The sequence below is a fragment of the Rhizoctonia solani genome, chromosome 4 (assembly GCF_016906535.1).
Source record: "Rhizoctonia solani chromosome 4, complete sequence".
Taxonomy (NCBI): domain Eukaryota; kingdom Fungi; phylum Basidiomycota; class Agaricomycetes; order Cantharellales; family Ceratobasidiaceae; genus Rhizoctonia; species Rhizoctonia solani.
This window is the reverse complement of record NC_057373.1, coordinates 516,305-533,570: the sequence shown is the minus strand read 5'-3', so window position 1 is coordinate 533,570 and position 17,266 is coordinate 516,305. Positions and strand designations below refer to the sequence as shown.

Sequence of the window (17,266 nt, the reverse complement as noted above, 5' to 3'; positions counted from 1 at the left end):
GAGAAGGTAGCCAGCCAGCTAAGTAGCCGGCCCCCAAGTAGTATCAGTAGCACTCACCCCCTTATCTGACCTACCACACCTCCAGGCCTCAGGCCCCTCCGCATCGACAGTAGATAGTTAGTCGTTGCCTTAAGCAACTTAGTAGTTAGTAGTTAGCCTTAGTCAGTGAGATTACATAAGCCAGTGTAGTAGTACAGCCACAAGCGCCCGCCTCCACCAGCGCGTACCCACCTTACAGTGGTGTACGACATTGTAAAATCGACTTTCTGTAGGCTTGATCGACAAGGAGAAGGCTCCCTGTACTAGCACAAGGGAAATCACGTGATCGGGGCCACTTTGCGGGATATAATAATCAAAAATCCCCCACCCCCACGTAGTACCAAATTGCTACAAGGCAGACGAGTCCTAATCCCCCGCATACCATGTGTTTTGCCGGAACACAGTAGTTAGCAACCTTAGTCAGCTGAAACACCCGCTTGTAGAAAACCCGCTCATATCACGATCGCCAGATCTGTTGATTTGCTGTAGGGACTATCCAACGCTAGGTGCTTGACGCAAAGGTTTAGCGCCCACATACTACACAAAAACCGCCCATAAGTCCTGATATAGGCACCATCTCCCCCACGCCGTTTTCAATATTCCATCCACACGCTCTGGCGTCCCTCACCCCTACTCCCGTCCTTCCAGCTGCTCCAGTCGCCGTTCAGTTCCATCCCATTCCCAACCACCCACTCGCAGCCCATCTCCCTCTTTGCAAGACCTGCCAAGGATGGAACCAGAACCGTCCCCTTCCGCTCTCCTCAAGGCTATCACAGCCCTCACAGCCACCATTGGGTCCCTGCAGGACCAAATCCAAGCCCAGAGCCAGCAAATTATTGAACTCAGGGCCATATGCAAGGAAACTGCAGACCTCCTTGGGGATAAGGACCAAGGAGCAACCCAAACCAAGCCTGGCCCATCGACTGGGCCTGTCACTCCTCCCACCCACTCGGGAGGAGAAACCCTCACTCCAGGCACAATTAGGCCTGGGCTCAAGGCCCCATTCCGGCCTTCAAGAGGGACGGGCTTTGACTCCAAAGAAGAGGAAGAACCAAGGCGGCCCAAAAAAGAGCCTCAGGGAACGCCTGCAAGACACCTGGGATCCCTTACCCCTTTTGACGCAGGGTCCAGCGTAAAGCGGCCCAAAATGGATCTCCCAGATCCCTACAAAGGGGACACCAGGGGGCGTAAGGCTACTCAGTGGCTTGATAGAATGATGCTATGGGTAGCTCTTCATCGCAATCAGTTTGACAAGGAGGAGCAGATGGTCGTGTGGATCTTATACCACATGACAGACAAGGCTGCCGACTGGGCCCTCCCCATCATTGGAACTATCATCAAGGGCGAGGGTAACCCTCCTACCACTATCCAGGCCCTAACGGCCAAATTCAAGGAGGCATTTGCCGACCCAGATGCTAAGAGAGCCGCTGCTAGGAAGATCGCCGCGCTGACTCAGACAACCACCACGTCTGAGTATGTTACCAAGTTCCGCAACCTTATTGCGGAGCTTGATTGGAATGAGGAGGCATACATTGCCCAATTCACGCGTGGTCTTCACTGGAGGTGAAGGAACTCCTGTCCACCAAGGACAACATTCCCAACGAGCTGGAGGCAATATTTGCCGCCTCCATCAAGATTGACAACATTTGTTGGGAAAACAAGGAGAACCACCCCAAAAAGGCTCCTGCCAAGGCACCAATCACCGCAACCACCTCCACTTCCACCACTACTACCAGGGTCCAACTATCAGAGGACCCCAACTATGTTACCCCGGAAGAAAGAGATCGCCGACGCGCATCAGGGCTGTGTGTTAAGTGCGGTCAAAAGGGCCATGGAATCAAGCAGTGCCCAAATGGCTGGAAAGCTACAATCAAGGAGGTAGCCAAGGTAGCTGAGGATGAGTCGGGAAAAGAATAAAGTCAAGGACTGCTGCCAAGCCCCCAACTCCAAAAAAGGACACTGTAGATACTTGCGTAGAATTTGTTTCTGTTGGACTTGATTCAAATAAAAAACCGCTATTATTCATTGATCTACACATCCAAAACTGTCATAACCCATATCTGGAGGGTTATTACCATATATATCCACTGTCAAAGATATATATAGTATATGATGCACAGTGATATATTAATAATATAAGTTGCTGGGGGACGTTGCACTCCCCGCCCCCCTAGCCGCGGGCCAATGTTAATGGAGCCCGCGGGCAAGGTCTGAATATTATATTATTATAGAAGAGATTATGTCATCCCCCCCCCACCTCAAATCCGTAGTAGTTTAGTATAGTATTTGATAAAGGACTGGAGGGGGGGAGGTCATGTGACCTGGTGGACTGTCAGTCTCTAAGTCATGAGCCCTTAGAGTAATGACAGTTTGGACTGCATATATGTGAGTATATGCGGCCTTCTAAAGACTGTGGAATATCCTATTAGTAGGTGGCTTGGTCAGGAGACATGCCAGCAAAGGCATGGGTCATGACATTGCCCCCCTTTTAAGCACAAGTCTAGGGGACCTAGATCTGTGCAAAATAAGAGGAAAGCTACCTCTAACAGGATACCAGCACTGAATGGACAGAAAAAAAATTTCCCATTTTTTGACAGTAATTGGCCAACAGTCATTGGCCAACTACACATGGTTCATCTTGATAGTCCATCCTCCATAGCCTTTAGTTGAAAGTAGTGACATGGTTGTAACTCTCCTCTTGACCTTGGAGTAGTTACCACCCTGTAACCCTACTTTCTTCTCTCTACTCTATCCCCCTTTTAGTGCAAGTTTTAGGGGACCTGAAATTGCACTGATTGAAAATGACTTGACCAATTTTCAATGAAATGCTGTTTGTTCAATATTTGCAGTCATTCATCACTGCCTTCTTCCCTCCCAGGGTTCAAGTAAGGCTAGCTGGAATTGAACCAGACTTATAGAGCTAGACCAAGAGCCTTACTGATCCTGAAGCAGATAAAAGATCATGAAGTAGGAGAGGTAAAGCTAGCTGGGGATGATCCAGCCTTTTAGCAGACCACACACTCTACCATCCCCACCATGATCTAAGGAAGTACCAATATTTGCAGCCATTTAGAGACTGTCTTCTTCCCTCCCAGGGTCCAAGTAAGGCTAGCTGGAATTGAACCAGACTTATAGAGCTAGACCAAGAGCCTTACTGACCCAAAGCAGATGAAAGACCATGAAGTAGGAGAGGTAAAGCTAGCTGGGGATGATCCAGCCTTTTAGCAGACCACACACTCTACCCTCCCTACCATGGTCCAAGGAAGTACTGATCAAACTGATGGAAAGGGTGCTTAACCATATGTCTGTGTGCTAGAGGTGAAGATCAATCCTCTCAAGTAGTCTTGAAGCAAGAGTTGACTGATAGGTAAGAAAGACTTCTTCCTTATAATGGAAAAGTTGTTGATCATTGAGTATAAGTAGATATGTCAATAGGTAAGGTTAGCTGGAATTGAACCAAGCTCTCCCCTCTCCAAGAACCTTATTATTCCTATGACCTAGATAGAGGGGGGACCCTAAACCCCCTCAGAAAGAGTAAGAAGTAGTACTCAATGTTGTAAGACTCAGTCCCTTCTGAGTAAGTAGTATGATCTTGACCTATGCTGACTTGGGAAAGGTATGATTACTAGTTAGATATATGGTTGATTAAGCAAGGATAAGGGAATGGAAGCTGGACCAAAAGCATTCCATTGCCTGAAGGAGACCTTAATGTTCTGACATCATGATAGAGAGAGTTCATGATATCAAATGTTTACTCATGTTTACACACAATGGTCATGTGATCACCAATAAATGGTCACAAGTTCACACATTAAGGGAGCATGCCTCCCTGGACCTATCTAAGTTTTTGGGTTCAAAGACAGGGGGGAAAAACAAGCTGGTTTTTAAGCAGCTGTCCCCACCCCTTTATATACCTGGGCTTCACTTGGGTCTATATACATATTTCAAATTGCAGCACAGCCTCAAGAAGCACTATGAGTCAAAGAAGCATCAGGGTCTTCTTTGATTAGCCAATCAGAAAGCAGTAAAAGAACTGGTGAAAAGAAGTTCCGGTGGAGAAGATACTATATTTGGAAGAAGTTGGAAGAAAAGAAGCTCCAGAACCTTCTAGAAGGGTGAGTCATCCACATGGTGTGCACAGCCACACTCCAATATGACTCATCCAAATTTCCTTTTATGGTAATCCTATTCCCCAATCCGGCCCAGGATAGCCAGTCACCCGCACAGCCACAATCACATGACAGTGGCATTACCATGACAAATGGGACATGATTTGAAATGGCATATTTGATCATGTGATGTGGCTATGTCAAATCAAATTCATGACTACTCCATCTTTGTCAGCATCAATTACATAATCATCAATTACATAATCATTGATGACTAAGCATGATTGGATTTGTCATGGTTGATTTGTCATCTTCCCAAAAGGGAAGGTGGACTTCCTTATTTGGTAACTCCTCAGTCAATACCTTCTTGACCTAGGTATTTCCTGTTTTGGAAGGAGAGTTACCATTTAAGGTAATCCAAGTATCAAGGGGTTGACCTTCATTCTTCATATATATGATGCATCATTGATGTGGGGCATTAGTCATCCCTACATCCCCTATAGGCAATACATATACACATATATATGTATATATATACTGGTATAGGTAAGCAGCTTGATTTCAATGTCATAACCCATATCTGGAGGGGTTATTACCATATATATCCACTGTCAAAGATATATATAGTATATATGATGCACAGTGATATATTAATAATATAGTTGCTGGGGGACGTTGCACTCCCCCCGCCCCCCTAGCCGCGGGCCAATGTTAATGGAGCCCGCGGGCAAGGTCTGAATATTATATTATTATAGAAGAGATTATGTCATCCCCCCCCCCCCACCTCAAATCCGTAGTAGTTTAGTATAGTATTTGATAAAGGACTGGAGGGGGGGAGGTCATGTGACCTGGTGGACTGTCAGTCTCTAAGTCATGAGCCCTTAGAGTAATGACAGTTTGGACTGCATATATGTGAGTATATGCGGCCTTCTAAAGACTGTGGAATATCCTATTAGTAGGTGGCTTGGTCAGGAGACATGCCAGCAAAGGCATGGGTCATGACAGAAACTCCCAGGCAGAACCCATCAAAACCCTTATAGACTCCGGCGCTACCTCCAATTTCATATCCCCCGCTCTAGTAGAAAAACTCAAAATCCCAAAAACCCTACTCAAAAACCCACAAGTAGTGAGAATGTTAGATGGTACAATATCTCAGACTGGTCGCATATGGCACCAGGTTCAACTTGCAGTCTTGGCCAACGGCCATTTCCACCACATTCCTTTTCTTGTTTGCCCCATTGGTAACACCCCGGCTATCCTTGGCATGACATGGCTCACATTGGAATCCCCCTTGATTGACTGGCAACAGGGACTTGTCACGTTTCCTGAACAGGCCCTAATAGCATCCGAAGAAGAAGCAGATATCAACCCATTAGCTGACCTTCCGGGACAGTACCATGAATTCGCTAAGGTCTTTGGGGAAGAAGAGTTCAAAGTCTTACCCCCCCATAGGGAATACGATATAGCTATTGATTTATTACCGGATGCCAAACTTTCACCTGGTCCAATTTATGGCATGACTGACGCAGAATCCAAGGCGCTGAAACAACACATTGATGAGGAGCTAGCAACAGGCAAGATCCGCCCTAGTACCTCCTCGGCAGGTGCCCCAGTCATGTTTGTGAAAAAAGCAGACGGATCCCTCAGGCTAGTTGTTGATTATAGAAAGCTGAATGACGTCACCCATAAAAACGTATATCCTTTACCAAGGCAGGACAATCTCATGGCTAAACTTAGGCATGCCAAAGTCTTCACTAAACTGGACCTACGCTGGGGGTATAATAATGTTCGAATCAAGGAAGGTGATGAATGGAAAACGGCCTTCAGAACCAAATATGGCCTATTCGAATACCTAGTTATGCCTTTTGGTCTTACCAATGCCCCCGCAGCATTCCAACATTTATGAACAACTTATTCAGGGATCTTATTGACGTCACTGTGGTCATATACCTGGATGACATACTGATCTTCTCAGAAAGACCTGAGGACCATCCAACCCACGTCAGGGAAGTCCTATCACGCCTATTGAAGAACCAGTTGTTCTGCAAGCTGTCCAAATGTCACTTCCACGTTACCACCGTAGATTATCTAGGAATTGTCATCTCACCTGCAGGCTTCTCAATGGATCAAAAGAAGATAGAAGCCGTCACTTCCTGGCCACACCCAGAACAGTCAAGCAAGTTCAGGCCTTCCTTGGTTTTGTCAACTATCTTAGACAATTCATTCCCAATTTCAGCTCGGTTGCACGCCCCCTCCACAACCTCACCAAAAAGGAAACCCCCTGGTCATGGGGTAACCTAGAGGAAGCAGCGTTCCAGGAACTGAAACTCCTTGTCACCCAGTCACTGGTCCTCATCCATTCCAACCCAAACCTACCCTATTACTTGGAAACAGATGCATCGGGAGTAGCTATGGGCGCCATACTAAGCCAGAGGGGACCAGACAATCAATTACACCCTATTGCCTATATGTCTAAGTTGTTCTCAGGGGCAGAGGCAAACTATGACACCCACAACAAGGAACTTCTGGCCATCATCAAAGCCCTAGAGGAATGGCGTATCTTCTTAGAAGCAACAGACAAACCCATACAGGTGTTCACAGATCATTGAAATTTGGAATATTGGATGCAGGCCAGAACCTTCAATTGCAGACATGCCCAATGGCGCATATTCTTGAGCAACTTTAACTTTGAGATCCACTACCAACCAGGGAAACAGTTGGGTAAGCCAGATGCATTGTCCAGACGGGCAGACTATGTCAACAACCCCTCAGAACCAGAAGTCATGCTCCCCGCAGAAGTCTTTGCCAACACGTCAGAAGAAGAACTGGAAATTGTCACGGAGATCCGCACCAAGCTTAGGGAAGACCCATCCCTTGAGTCCATTATCCAGTTCCTCACAGAAGACGCGGACAACGCTCCTCCTTCCATTCGTAAGGCATATAGAGATTATGACTGGGAAGAAGACCTCCTCTGGTATCGTGGTAAACTAGTTGTCCCAGACTCAGAAGCCCTAAAGGAACAACTACTCAAAGAATTCCACGACTCACCCCTGGCAGGGCACCCTGGACAGCAAAGAACCCTAGAACTCCTGAGCTGTAATTACTGGTGGCCAGGAATGAAGTCATCCGCCAAGGAATGGGTAGAATGTTGTCCCACCTGTCAAGCTAATCGCCGCGCTCACGCCCTGTCATTGCCCTGAAGCCCTTAGAAGTTCCTCCCTTCCCGTTCCACACAATATCCTACAATTTTATTACCGGTTTTCCTAAGTCACAGGGCCACAATGCTATCTTAGTGGTAATTGATTCATTCTCCAAGTTTGGGCATTTCATCCCCACTTCTAAGAAGGTTACCGCCAAAGGACTTGCAGACCTATTCATCACCCATGTATGGAAACTTCATGGATTACCGGTCAAAACAATCTCTGACCGCGGAACTACCTTCACCGGGAAATTCTTAAGGGCCCTCTACCAACGGCTTGGAGTCAAACCAGCGTTTTCCTCTGCGTACCACCCTGAATCAGACGGACAGACAGAAAGAGTGAACCAGTTTATTGAGTTTTACCTACGCTCCTACGTAGCCGCTGATCATTCGGACTGGGCCACTTGGTTGCCTTTGGCTGAGTACGCTTACAACAACGCCAAACATGCGGCAACCGGGAAAACGCCCTTTGAACTTGTCTATGGACAAAACCCGGTAATGAACCCCTCCAACATCCCAGCCAACGTCCCAGAAGCAGATGCAGTGGCAGACACACTAGCCCAAGAATGGAAAGAAGCCGAATCAGCCCTCAGAATGAGCAAAGAACAGATGGCCAGGGACAAAGGAATAATACCGGAGTATTCAGTAGGCAAAAAAGTCTGGCTAGATGGGAAGAACGTAGAACTGTCGTACACCACTGTAATGTGGGTACTCGCTAGTGGTGGGCGCTTAGGGCCGTAACTACTACAGACAATGCTCAAGTAATCTACTCTAAGGCTATACTACTTAGCGCTTAAGGCGCCCTAATACTATCTACTGTCGATGAGGGGGCCTTAGGCCTAGGAGGTGTGGTGAGTGAATATAAAGGGTTATCTTCTGAGATGACTAAGGCCGGCTACTTAGCTGGCTTCTGATATCCTCCTCTAATGAGTAAGAGACGAGGTAAAATCGACTTGGGGTTTCCAAGCAATTTTCCTGCTGTATATATAGACAATACTACTAACTACATGTGGTCTGTGCGTGTGTGAATAGAAGCCTACATGTAAAAAGAGAAGCGTGCTGCGGACTGCGCAGAAGCGTGGATTTCTCCTAAGCGCCCTTGGCACGGCATCTCGGCGCGGCATCTCGGCATAATAAGCGCCGAGATCACGTGATCGAAAAACAAAAGATATTGAGTCCGTAAAAAATACTAAAAATAAGAGAAAATTCAGGCGATTCTAATGGTATATGTTAGGAGGTTGTAACAAGAACTCAGGACCAATTCAAATAAGCTGGACCCTAAACAACTTGGCCCCTTCAAAATCATCAAGAAGGTCTCCAGCCACGCCTACCGCCTAGAGTTACCGGAAACCTTGAAGATCCATGACGTCTTTTACATTGGGTTAATCTCCAGAGTCCATGAATCCCCAAACCAGCCATTCCCGGAACGACCCCCCCCTGAAACAATAGAGGGAGAAGAGGAATACGAGGTTGAGCAAATCATTGACTCCAAGCGACAACAGGGTAAATGGTTTTATTTAATAAATGGAGAGGTTACGGTCCAGAAGACAACTCCTGGGAGCCCGAGGAACTACTAAAACACAGCCAGGAAGAGATCAAGCGCTTCAACCAGGCTAGACTCAGAAAGGCTCGTGACGCCGCCAAAAGCCTTTAAGGGGGGGGCAATGTTACAACCTCCTTACATATACCATCTGTTAAGAGTTGTGCAAGTACAGGAGTAAGAAAGAATTATATACAAAAGGTATATGGGAATAACTAAGAACTAGTATTAAGAATCAGAATATATGCACAGAATATATGCACAATATAGGCTAGGTTATCAGGAATAACAACTCCTAACAAATAGTCTAGCAACTATGAAGTGCAGGTGGTTGGTTATGTATAGTACCTTAGACTAATGTTACTTAAGCCTAAGTGACTAGGGTATGTATACTTAAGGTCTCTAGGATAGTACCTTAAGTAAGAGGGTTACCTGACTAATGTACAGGATTTATAGGATTTGCCTAATAAGTATGGGACTTATATATGCTTAAGTAAGACTTAAGACTTATGGGGTTTACCTAAATATATCTAGGATTTATGAGATATTGTAGATAAAGCTATCTACAATATAGGGGGTATGGTGGATTGAAACACTATCACTCAATCACAACAATCCTTACAGTACCGTCGCACTATACTCAATGTTGAACTCAACAACTGTGACAGTCAAGGGGCACAGGGTTGCAGTAAGTACACTAATAGGTTACCCTGTGTCTGTTGGGACTGGCCTATGGTCTTAGTGCGCCGAATAACCTCCTATGCTATTTACAGTGAGTCAATCACTAAAGTAAATGCGCAGATAAGCTGTTAAAGGCTTGTGTGTATATGTCAATATATAAGAGTGGATAAAAATGGATGCATTAGAAGCGTCTTCACAGGGTCCTTTTATACCCTGAGAAGGCGCACAAACAAGTATATACATGATTGATACCAAGAGGGGTACAGGAGGTATATGTGGCAACTGAAACACTTGAGGGAGCCAATACTTTGGTACATAGTAAACAAACAACAGATCCTAATATTTGCCCCAAGGCATTATTTACCTGTGTGGGTCCTTAGATGTCCCAAGGCTAAGTGTTTCATCCTTGGAGTAAACAGTCCCAAAGGTAGGATACCTCTGCATTGGGTACTTACAGTAAATGGGGCATAACTCAGCCAAATGTTATCCGTTTTGGGAGTTTGACCCAGCGTTCTGGAGCGCACAAACATGCGCACCTAAGCGCAAGCGATTCGGCAGTGTGGGATGCCCGGGTGATGGAGAAAAGGCGCATTTAGTGCGTCGGCGCTTAAGGGCTGATTAAGCGCCGGAGCACTTGCCTATGCGACAGGGGGGACCCTGAATATTTCTGTGTGTAGCCACAAGATAGAATCTTGAATAATAAATACTACAAACAAGAGAAATATTACTTGTTACTGTTTATCTACTTGGCTGAATTTATATGTATTTAAATGAGTGAGAAAACAGCATATATGCGAAAGGCATCGCATATTGAGGGTATTCCTGAGGTTTATAGGTTTTGTAAAGGCCACCATTGGATAGAGGGACCTTGAAAACCTTAGTTCGCATCTTTATCTCATTTGTTTACTGTAAGATTACTAGTGTAATTAAAAATAAGTACAGATTAATGAGGAAATGTCATATCCATAACACCATCAGAATTGGACGAATTTTCTATTAATTTTAGTATTTTTTACGGACTTGATATCTCATGTTTTTTGATCACGTGATCTCGGCGCTTATTATGCCGAGATGCCGCGCCAAGATGCCATGCCAAGGGCGCTTAGGAGAAATCCACGCTTCTGCGCAGTCCGCAGCACGCTTCTTATTTCACACCTGTACTTCTTTTCTCACGCGCACAGACCATGTAAATAGTGCACCCTCTTCTATATATACAGCAGGGAAATTGCTTGGAGATACCAAGTCAATTTTACCTTGTCTCTTACACATTAGAGAAGGTAGCCAGCCAGCTAAGTAGCCGGCCCCCAAGTAGTATCAGTAGCACTCACCCCCTTATCTGACCTACCACACCTCCAGGCCTCAGGCCCTCTGCATTGACAGTAGATAGTTAGTCGTCGCCTTAAGCAACTTAGTAGTTAGTAGTTAGCCTTAGTCAGTGAGATTACATAAGCCAGTGTAGTAGTACGGCCACAAGCGCCCGCCTCCACCAGCGCGTACCCACCTTACAGTGGTGTACAACACAAGTTTTCTTTGAACCACCAGGGAGGCATAGCACAACTACGTAGCGTGTCTGTTGCAATTTTCACCAAAGGTCCAACATCTTCTTGTCCACTGTCAAGTTCAATCACACAAAGAGAAGGGAACTTGGAAAAGCTTTTAATGTTCTTTTTGGGCTGGGAGTGTGTGCTTGAATTAGAAGTTCTTGTATGCGGTGTCAGCCTTTACTCACATCTTTCATCCGAACATTTATCTGAACCTGCCTTAATGGGGGGCGCTGATTAACAAGTCCTATGATGGAACTTAGCAAAAAGGTCTTACAAAAGTTTGCCAACAGTACTGATGTTTCATCTGCAATGGACCGGCAGCAATCCCTTCCAAAACCTCCAGACTGCTACATCCTGCACTGACCAGGGCGCTAACTAAGTGTTATAACCTCCTAACATATACCATTAGAATCGCACGATTTTTCTATTATTTTTAGTATTTTTTACGGACTTGATATCTTTTGTTTTTCGATCACGTGATCTCGGCGCTTATTATGCCAAGATGCTGCGCCAAGATGCCGTGCCAAGGGCGCTTAGGAGAAATCCACGCTTCTGCACAGCCCGCAGCAGGCTTCTTTTCACATGGACGCTTCCTTATCTCACGCACAGACCATGTATATACTTTCCCCTTTGTCTATATAAACAGCAGGAAAATTGCTTGGAGATCCCAAGTCAATTTTACCTTGTCTCATATTCATTGAGGAGGATTAGTCAGCCAGCTAAGTAGCAGGCCCCCAGTAGTACTCAGACGCTCACCACCCCTTAACTCACCACACCTCCAGGCCTAAGGCCCCTTCGCATTAGTTTAGTAGTAGTAGTCCGCCTTAAGCGGAAGTAGTATAGCCTTATTAGTTAGATTACGTACGTGTTGCTTGTAGTAGTACGGCCTTAAGCGCCCAACTCCACCAGCGTGTGCCCACCTTACAGTGGTGCACAACACTAAGGTACCGCCACCACCCTCATTGCAAGTCACTTCTTGTATACCTGGGCAACATTGTAGTATTTCATGGGCGCATGTAGGCATAACTACCTTTTGGATAGTTGGAAACACATTGCCCTCAAAATAGCTTTTAAGTATGGAAGTCATGGAGCTGTGTGCGTGAGGTATTTCAAGGGTCTGAAGATTTGGTAGAGCTTTGAGTAGTCGAATGAACGGAGAGATTACTTTGCGTGGTTCAAAACGTGTGAAGCAAACTGTGAGGGTCCTGGTGTTTGGATTAAATAGGCAAAAGCAAAACAAATGTAAAAGTGACTCACCGAACATATGGCCATAGATGGGGACTTTTCAATAATCCTTCAGACTTCCTTTCCATGTTTTTTCCGTGCTCTCTATACCAGGCGCCTCCGGTGGCCACGCAGATCTGAACTTGCTCCCATAGTAGTGGTAGATACATTTTTCTTGAGAGCTGACAGAGTTGAGAGAGATTTCGAAGTGCTTTGAATCGGTCCAAAAAGTGGTTGGGAAGTGAAGTAGAGTTAACAAGGATATCTTCTATCTTAATCTCGGTGTAGTAAGACAATATTAGGTAGACAAGTTCATCCGGGAAAGCGAGAAAGCCTTTGCGCCCAAGTGTTTCTGGAGTTAAAGTGGGGGAACGCGAGGTGAAGTCATTGTTGGGTCCGTCACAAGTGGACAATTTTTTTGGTCGCTTGTTAGACGCAGGGGGCATGCTTGTGGGGGAGGCAAGGTAATTCCAGCTACGATCTGGTGATCGGAGTTACTTATACAGTCGGGGCCCAAGCTCGGTTGGTGGGGTGCTCGGGCGGAATGACCGCATGGGGCGGAGTACATTTGGTAGCCTTTCTAAATATGGTAACCATGCGGCCACCATGTGTCGATGTGGCTGTGGGAAATGTACACAACTGACGCCACAGTTCCTTGATCAAGGCGAGTCACGATAGCTTATCAGCGGTTGACTCAAAAGGATGTTCTGTAACACAGCGACAACCTTCAAGCTAATACTCGCCGGACCTGTCAGGCTCGAGCGGACGCCGAGATCTGACTGTACACTGGTGCGCTCAATGACGGTTTTTAGCATGAATAAAAATCGGCGTGGCACATGTATAAATATGTATTACAAAAACACTACACTACGATTGCCATAAAATCAAACACACAGTAGGCACTTGAGTACATTATTCTAAGCACTCACTTGGTTGCTGGGGCCCGGCTCGCTTCCACCATCTCCTTGGCGAGCCAACAGCAACATACGTTGAGGAATGCATACCTCGGGGCTAGCTGGCTCCCTGGCCTCAAGTTCAGCCAATAGTTTCAGTTCCTCAGCCAAGAGGGCTCGCCCGTTAGTTTCACCATCAAAGTAGTGGAACTTAGCCAAGACTGATTTCGGGGATTCCTTGTCCTGTTCTCGGTAGCGCATTACCGTCCCCGCCGCAAAGAGAATTTCGACAAGTTTCAGGGGAGAACTGCAGAATATCTTAGTACTCAGCGAAGATAGCGCTCAATCATGTACTCACATCCAACCCTTACACCGAATATGGCTTGTTCAAATGATTTTACATTTGCAGCTGTGGTACCTTTGGATTTGCTCCCATTCTATTAAGTTTATCAGTAAGCTACAAAAAGAGTCGAAGTAAAAACATAACATACTCGGTCAAATACTGTAATCGCATCGGAAGTAGCCTTTATGGCTCCATTAGCGTTGCGTTTGGTAGCACTGCACGCTGTAGGATTTTCAGGGTCGATCTCGACGATTGGCCGGGATTTAGCATCTGAATAAGACATCACCTCAGCAAGACACTCGAACACTAAAGACGTCTACTTACAAAAAGACGCAAACCTCTCTCCCTTTCCAAACATCCTTGGCCGGAGATGATAAAAATAATAAAAGTCGATGGAAGTACCGACACCAAAGGGCGAATACAGACGGGATTTGGCCTGCACTTCACGGGGTGTATCGTCGCTATATAGTACCATTAAGCATAGGGTTAAATCAGGAATGCCAAATCCCACTTACCCTTCGTCGTTGCCCCACAATTCGGTAAAATACAGCGAACCCATTAAGGTACGAGCAATGTGCTTCTTACGATCTTCGTCATCTAGCTTGCTTCCGAGTACGATCGAAGCCAGATCCCTTGCAGCCCCACGAAGAATCTTCCAGGTATCTTGGCAAAGCTCTTCGGATACTATTTCTTTCGATTCTGGAGCTCCAGACGAGTTGATCTTGTCGAGAGCAGAGCGTTCACTGCACCGAATAATTAGGACAGAAATTGTCACGACATACAGGACAAACTCACTTGTAGTAATCTTGCCAATGCTTCTCGGTCATCCTCGTGTTGTAGGGTGGCAGTAGGCTAATTATAATCACAGAGAAGTCAAGGCCAGATCGATCAAACGTTAACAGGAGAAGATTTACCACCAGCGGTCAACGCATTTCCTAGCCCACTCTGTTGTCGGCTTCTCATTCGAATAACCGGAGTCCTGTTCAAAGTGTAAGTTAATGGAGGACGACCTGGATCTCAATGCTGACCTCATTCCAATTTGGTGCCTTGGATTTCTTCAGCTTGGGTGCAGTCGCAGCCTTCTTTTTAGCAGGCCCGTCCTCGGTGTCTGCCTTGCGCTTGGGTGGCATGTCGGAAGCGGTGGGTGGGTAAGATGAAGGATGTGTACTCTCCGGAGGGCAAGACTGTTAAGTACTCGCACTAGTGTGAGATAGAGTGGCGCCACATGGATGGCGATCACTAAATCTGCGTCATTTATTCGGGAATTTGTCATGGCGACCTTTACGCCGGAGACCTCACAGCCCTTACCGGATTGGGGAAAGTGATGGAAGGATCTGGTAATTGCTCGAACGTACGAGAGATTTGTAGGGTAATTATTGAGTTATCTAAAGAGCCTTTTTCTCGTTCTACAGGAGACCCAGAAGAAACGAGACCTCACAAGCTCACAGATTGCGGTTGGCCGTTGGTTGGCCGGACAACGTAATCGACGACCTGCTCTTAATGGATAGCTATAATTACGAAGGACAAAGTCGCTACTCGGACGAATTCCCCTCCGCAAGATAATGGACAGCACCCTACCACCGCGGTGCACGTCTAGACGTTACCGAATAGTGAAACTCTTGATTGTTGCATGTAAGGTGTTTCCATCTGAGCCAGGACCTAATCACCGGACCCGGCTCAACCTCCACATGTACACACTGGGGAACCCCCGGTCGGGTAAACCGAGTAGCGCTATCACCTGAATGTCATGCCATCACCACTCCACACACCCTTATGCAATGTAAACTCAAAATCCGAAACCCCCATACTCTGCTTGTTGGCTTCTTGGATGGCCGGAGCGGTAATGGCTCAAGTCATGTGTAGATATATGCAAGTAACGCGTTGCCTGAGTATTTTGTAAATTTGTCAGGCTTTTTTAAAGATGACTTCACCTTTGGCGCGGAATAGGAGACCGCAACCAAAGGTTTTGGAGACCGCAGTGAACGGCCTTCTTGGGACACTATCCTTAACCAAATCCAGCTAATTTCCAAGCAGTTTTTATTGGCGCAAAGCCAAGATAAATATATGGTGGCTACCACGAATTAGTTAGGCAGTTCGGAACATGGCTGAGAATGGGAGAAACCGGATTTCAAAGAGATACCACCTTCAGCCAGCTGCTCCTTTTCAAGTTGCTTGTCTTCTAAACTGGAACAAAATGGACTCTATAGGTAACTGGAGACGACTATACTGTGGGTACTTCGTCCTTTATCTAGGTCACATTTTTAAGCATCCTCAAGGGAGCTTTGCGGTCATCACACTATGCCGCTTCTTCAACTAAAACCTCTATATTTATTGGCTACTATATTGGATACTATATGTTTTGTGCACAACACATACGGTAGAATGCATGTGGTAGATGTGTTGCAGATGCTACAGTAAGCCAAAGATCTACCTCTAGAGGCGACCGCGGGCGAAACGGACAGTCCTCATGTGTGGAGGAGTACTATTAGAATACTTCTTCTTCGCCGCCTTAGGAGTATTGGGGTCCTCATATGGAGAACGCTTCTTGGCACCTGCTGCCGGTGCCTCAGTTGGGGCAGCAGCTGGCGCGGGGGCCGAATTGGGGGCAGGCGAGGCAGTAGCCCCGGCTCCTGACCTAGCAGCAGCGCTAGACGCTGTGACCGGTGCCCTAGAAGCTGTAGTAGATGTGGCAGAAGTCGCAGCGCTTCGAGTAGCAGACCGGCTTGCTGCTGAAGTTTTTGCGGGGCGAGTTTGGGCCTATAGCTAGAGCTCAGATCTTGTCGTTAAAGGCGCAAAAGAGAATACTTACGGGTTTCGTAGTAGTGGTTTTGCGGCCGTTTCCATTGTTGCCCCTATTACGTCCATTCCTGCCCTTTCCCTTGCGCCCTTTACGGGCGTTGCGTAAACGACGCAAGAGGTCTAAGAGACCTTTGCGGCCTTTGCGGCGCCTAGCACGCTTGTTGAGTTCGTTACCATTGTTATCGTTATCGTCGTCTTCATCGATAGCTTGAATACTGTTAATCTGAAAAATGGCGTTAGTTTACAAAATTTCTCGGTAACGACTTATATATACTGACTATATCCCTGCATTGAATACCTGCGACCGCATCTGCAGTGGCAGTCCCAACTGCCGTGGAGGTGCATATATCATTCTCGACCTCCGCTTGAGACGCCTTATCACGGGCCGTAAGGTCGTACTGTGATATGTAAGAATATGCCCCATTTGTGCTGCAGTATTGGCTTACATTTTGCCTCTGTCCCCAGAACGGCAGAGCCGCGACAGAAGATGCTCCCATAACGAGCACACAAAGAACTGAAGCTTCATAGTGAAGTCGTAGAAATTGAAAGTAAAGGACTAGCTTAATGAAGGCTAAACCGAAATTAGAGAGTGAAATTATATAAATGAATTGCACTCACCGCACGGCACCAAAAAATCTGGGAGCAAGAGACTGGAGAAGTGAGTATTCGAGGCCGGCCCAAAGATGAAACCACTCGGTCGCAGACCAAGTGAAGCAAGTAGAAGAGATGAGATGGATATTGTCGCTCGTCCCACCACCCTCTTTATAAATAATCCAATCTGCAATAGCTCTTTGACCTTGTGTCAGTTGTAGGCAAAGCGGAAGCCCTCTGACTCATTGTCACTCCATGAATCATGATCCAACGCGCTCACGCGTCTCCAAGTCCCAAGAGGTCA

The 17,266-nt window shown here is 46.4% G+C and overlaps 5 protein-coding genes across 5 annotated transcripts; 2 read left to right on the top strand and 3 right to left on the bottom strand.

Moving 5' to 3' along the window:
• Positions 1–769: 769 nt before the first annotated feature.
• On the top strand, positions 770–1,956 carry RhiXN_00142 (Retrotransposon-derived protein PEG10; the record flags this gene model as incomplete). The annotated part of the gene is made up of 2 exons (XM_043319961.1): positions 770–1,516; positions 1,603–1,956. 2 exons carry the CDS (start codon positions 770–772, stop codon positions 1,954–1,956), a joined length of 1,101 nt encoding a protein of 366 aa, XP_043178973.1.
• A 3,183-nt stretch (positions 1,957–5,139) lies between these two features.
• On the top strand, positions 5,140–9,001 carry RhiXN_00141 (Retrotransposable element Tf2 protein; the record flags this gene model as incomplete). Its single annotated transcript, XM_043319960.1, has 7 exons — positions 5,140–6,016; positions 6,124–6,328; positions 6,385–6,739; positions 6,779–7,288; positions 7,351–8,051; positions 8,603–8,850; positions 8,880–9,001. The coding sequence occupies 7 exons, from the start codon at positions 5,140–5,142 to the stop codon at positions 8,999–9,001; spliced, it is 3,018 nt and encodes a 1,005-aa protein (XP_043178972.1).
• Positions 9,002–12,081: 3,080 nt separating this feature from the next.
• Positions 12,082–12,782, bottom strand: RhiXN_00140 (uncharacterized protein; the record flags this gene model as incomplete). Its single annotated transcript, XM_043319959.1, has 3 exons — positions 12,082–12,096; positions 12,143–12,317; positions 12,370–12,782. The coding sequence occupies 3 exons, from the start codon at positions 12,780–12,782 to the stop codon at positions 12,082–12,084; spliced, it is 603 nt and encodes a 200-aa protein (XP_043178971.1).
• Positions 12,783–13,253: 471 nt separating this feature from the next.
• Positions 13,254–14,702, bottom strand: RhiXN_00139 (uncharacterized protein; the record flags this gene model as incomplete). The annotated part of the gene is made up of 8 exons (XM_043319958.1): positions 13,254–13,536; positions 13,584–13,666; positions 13,721–13,842; positions 13,897–14,033; positions 14,088–14,315; positions 14,368–14,424; positions 14,487–14,551; positions 14,601–14,702. 8 exons carry the CDS (start codon positions 14,700–14,702, stop codon positions 13,254–13,256), a joined length of 1,077 nt encoding a protein of 358 aa, XP_043178970.1.
• Positions 14,703–16,005: 1,303 nt separating this feature from the next.
• On the bottom strand, positions 16,006–16,868 carry RhiXN_00138 (uncharacterized protein; the record flags this gene model as incomplete). Its single annotated transcript, XM_043319957.1, has 4 exons — positions 16,006–16,329; positions 16,382–16,594; positions 16,650–16,769; positions 16,818–16,868. 4 exons carry the CDS (start codon positions 16,866–16,868, stop codon positions 16,006–16,008), a joined length of 708 nt encoding a protein of 235 aa, XP_043178969.1.
• Between the last annotated feature and the right edge of the window lie 398 nt (positions 16,869–17,266).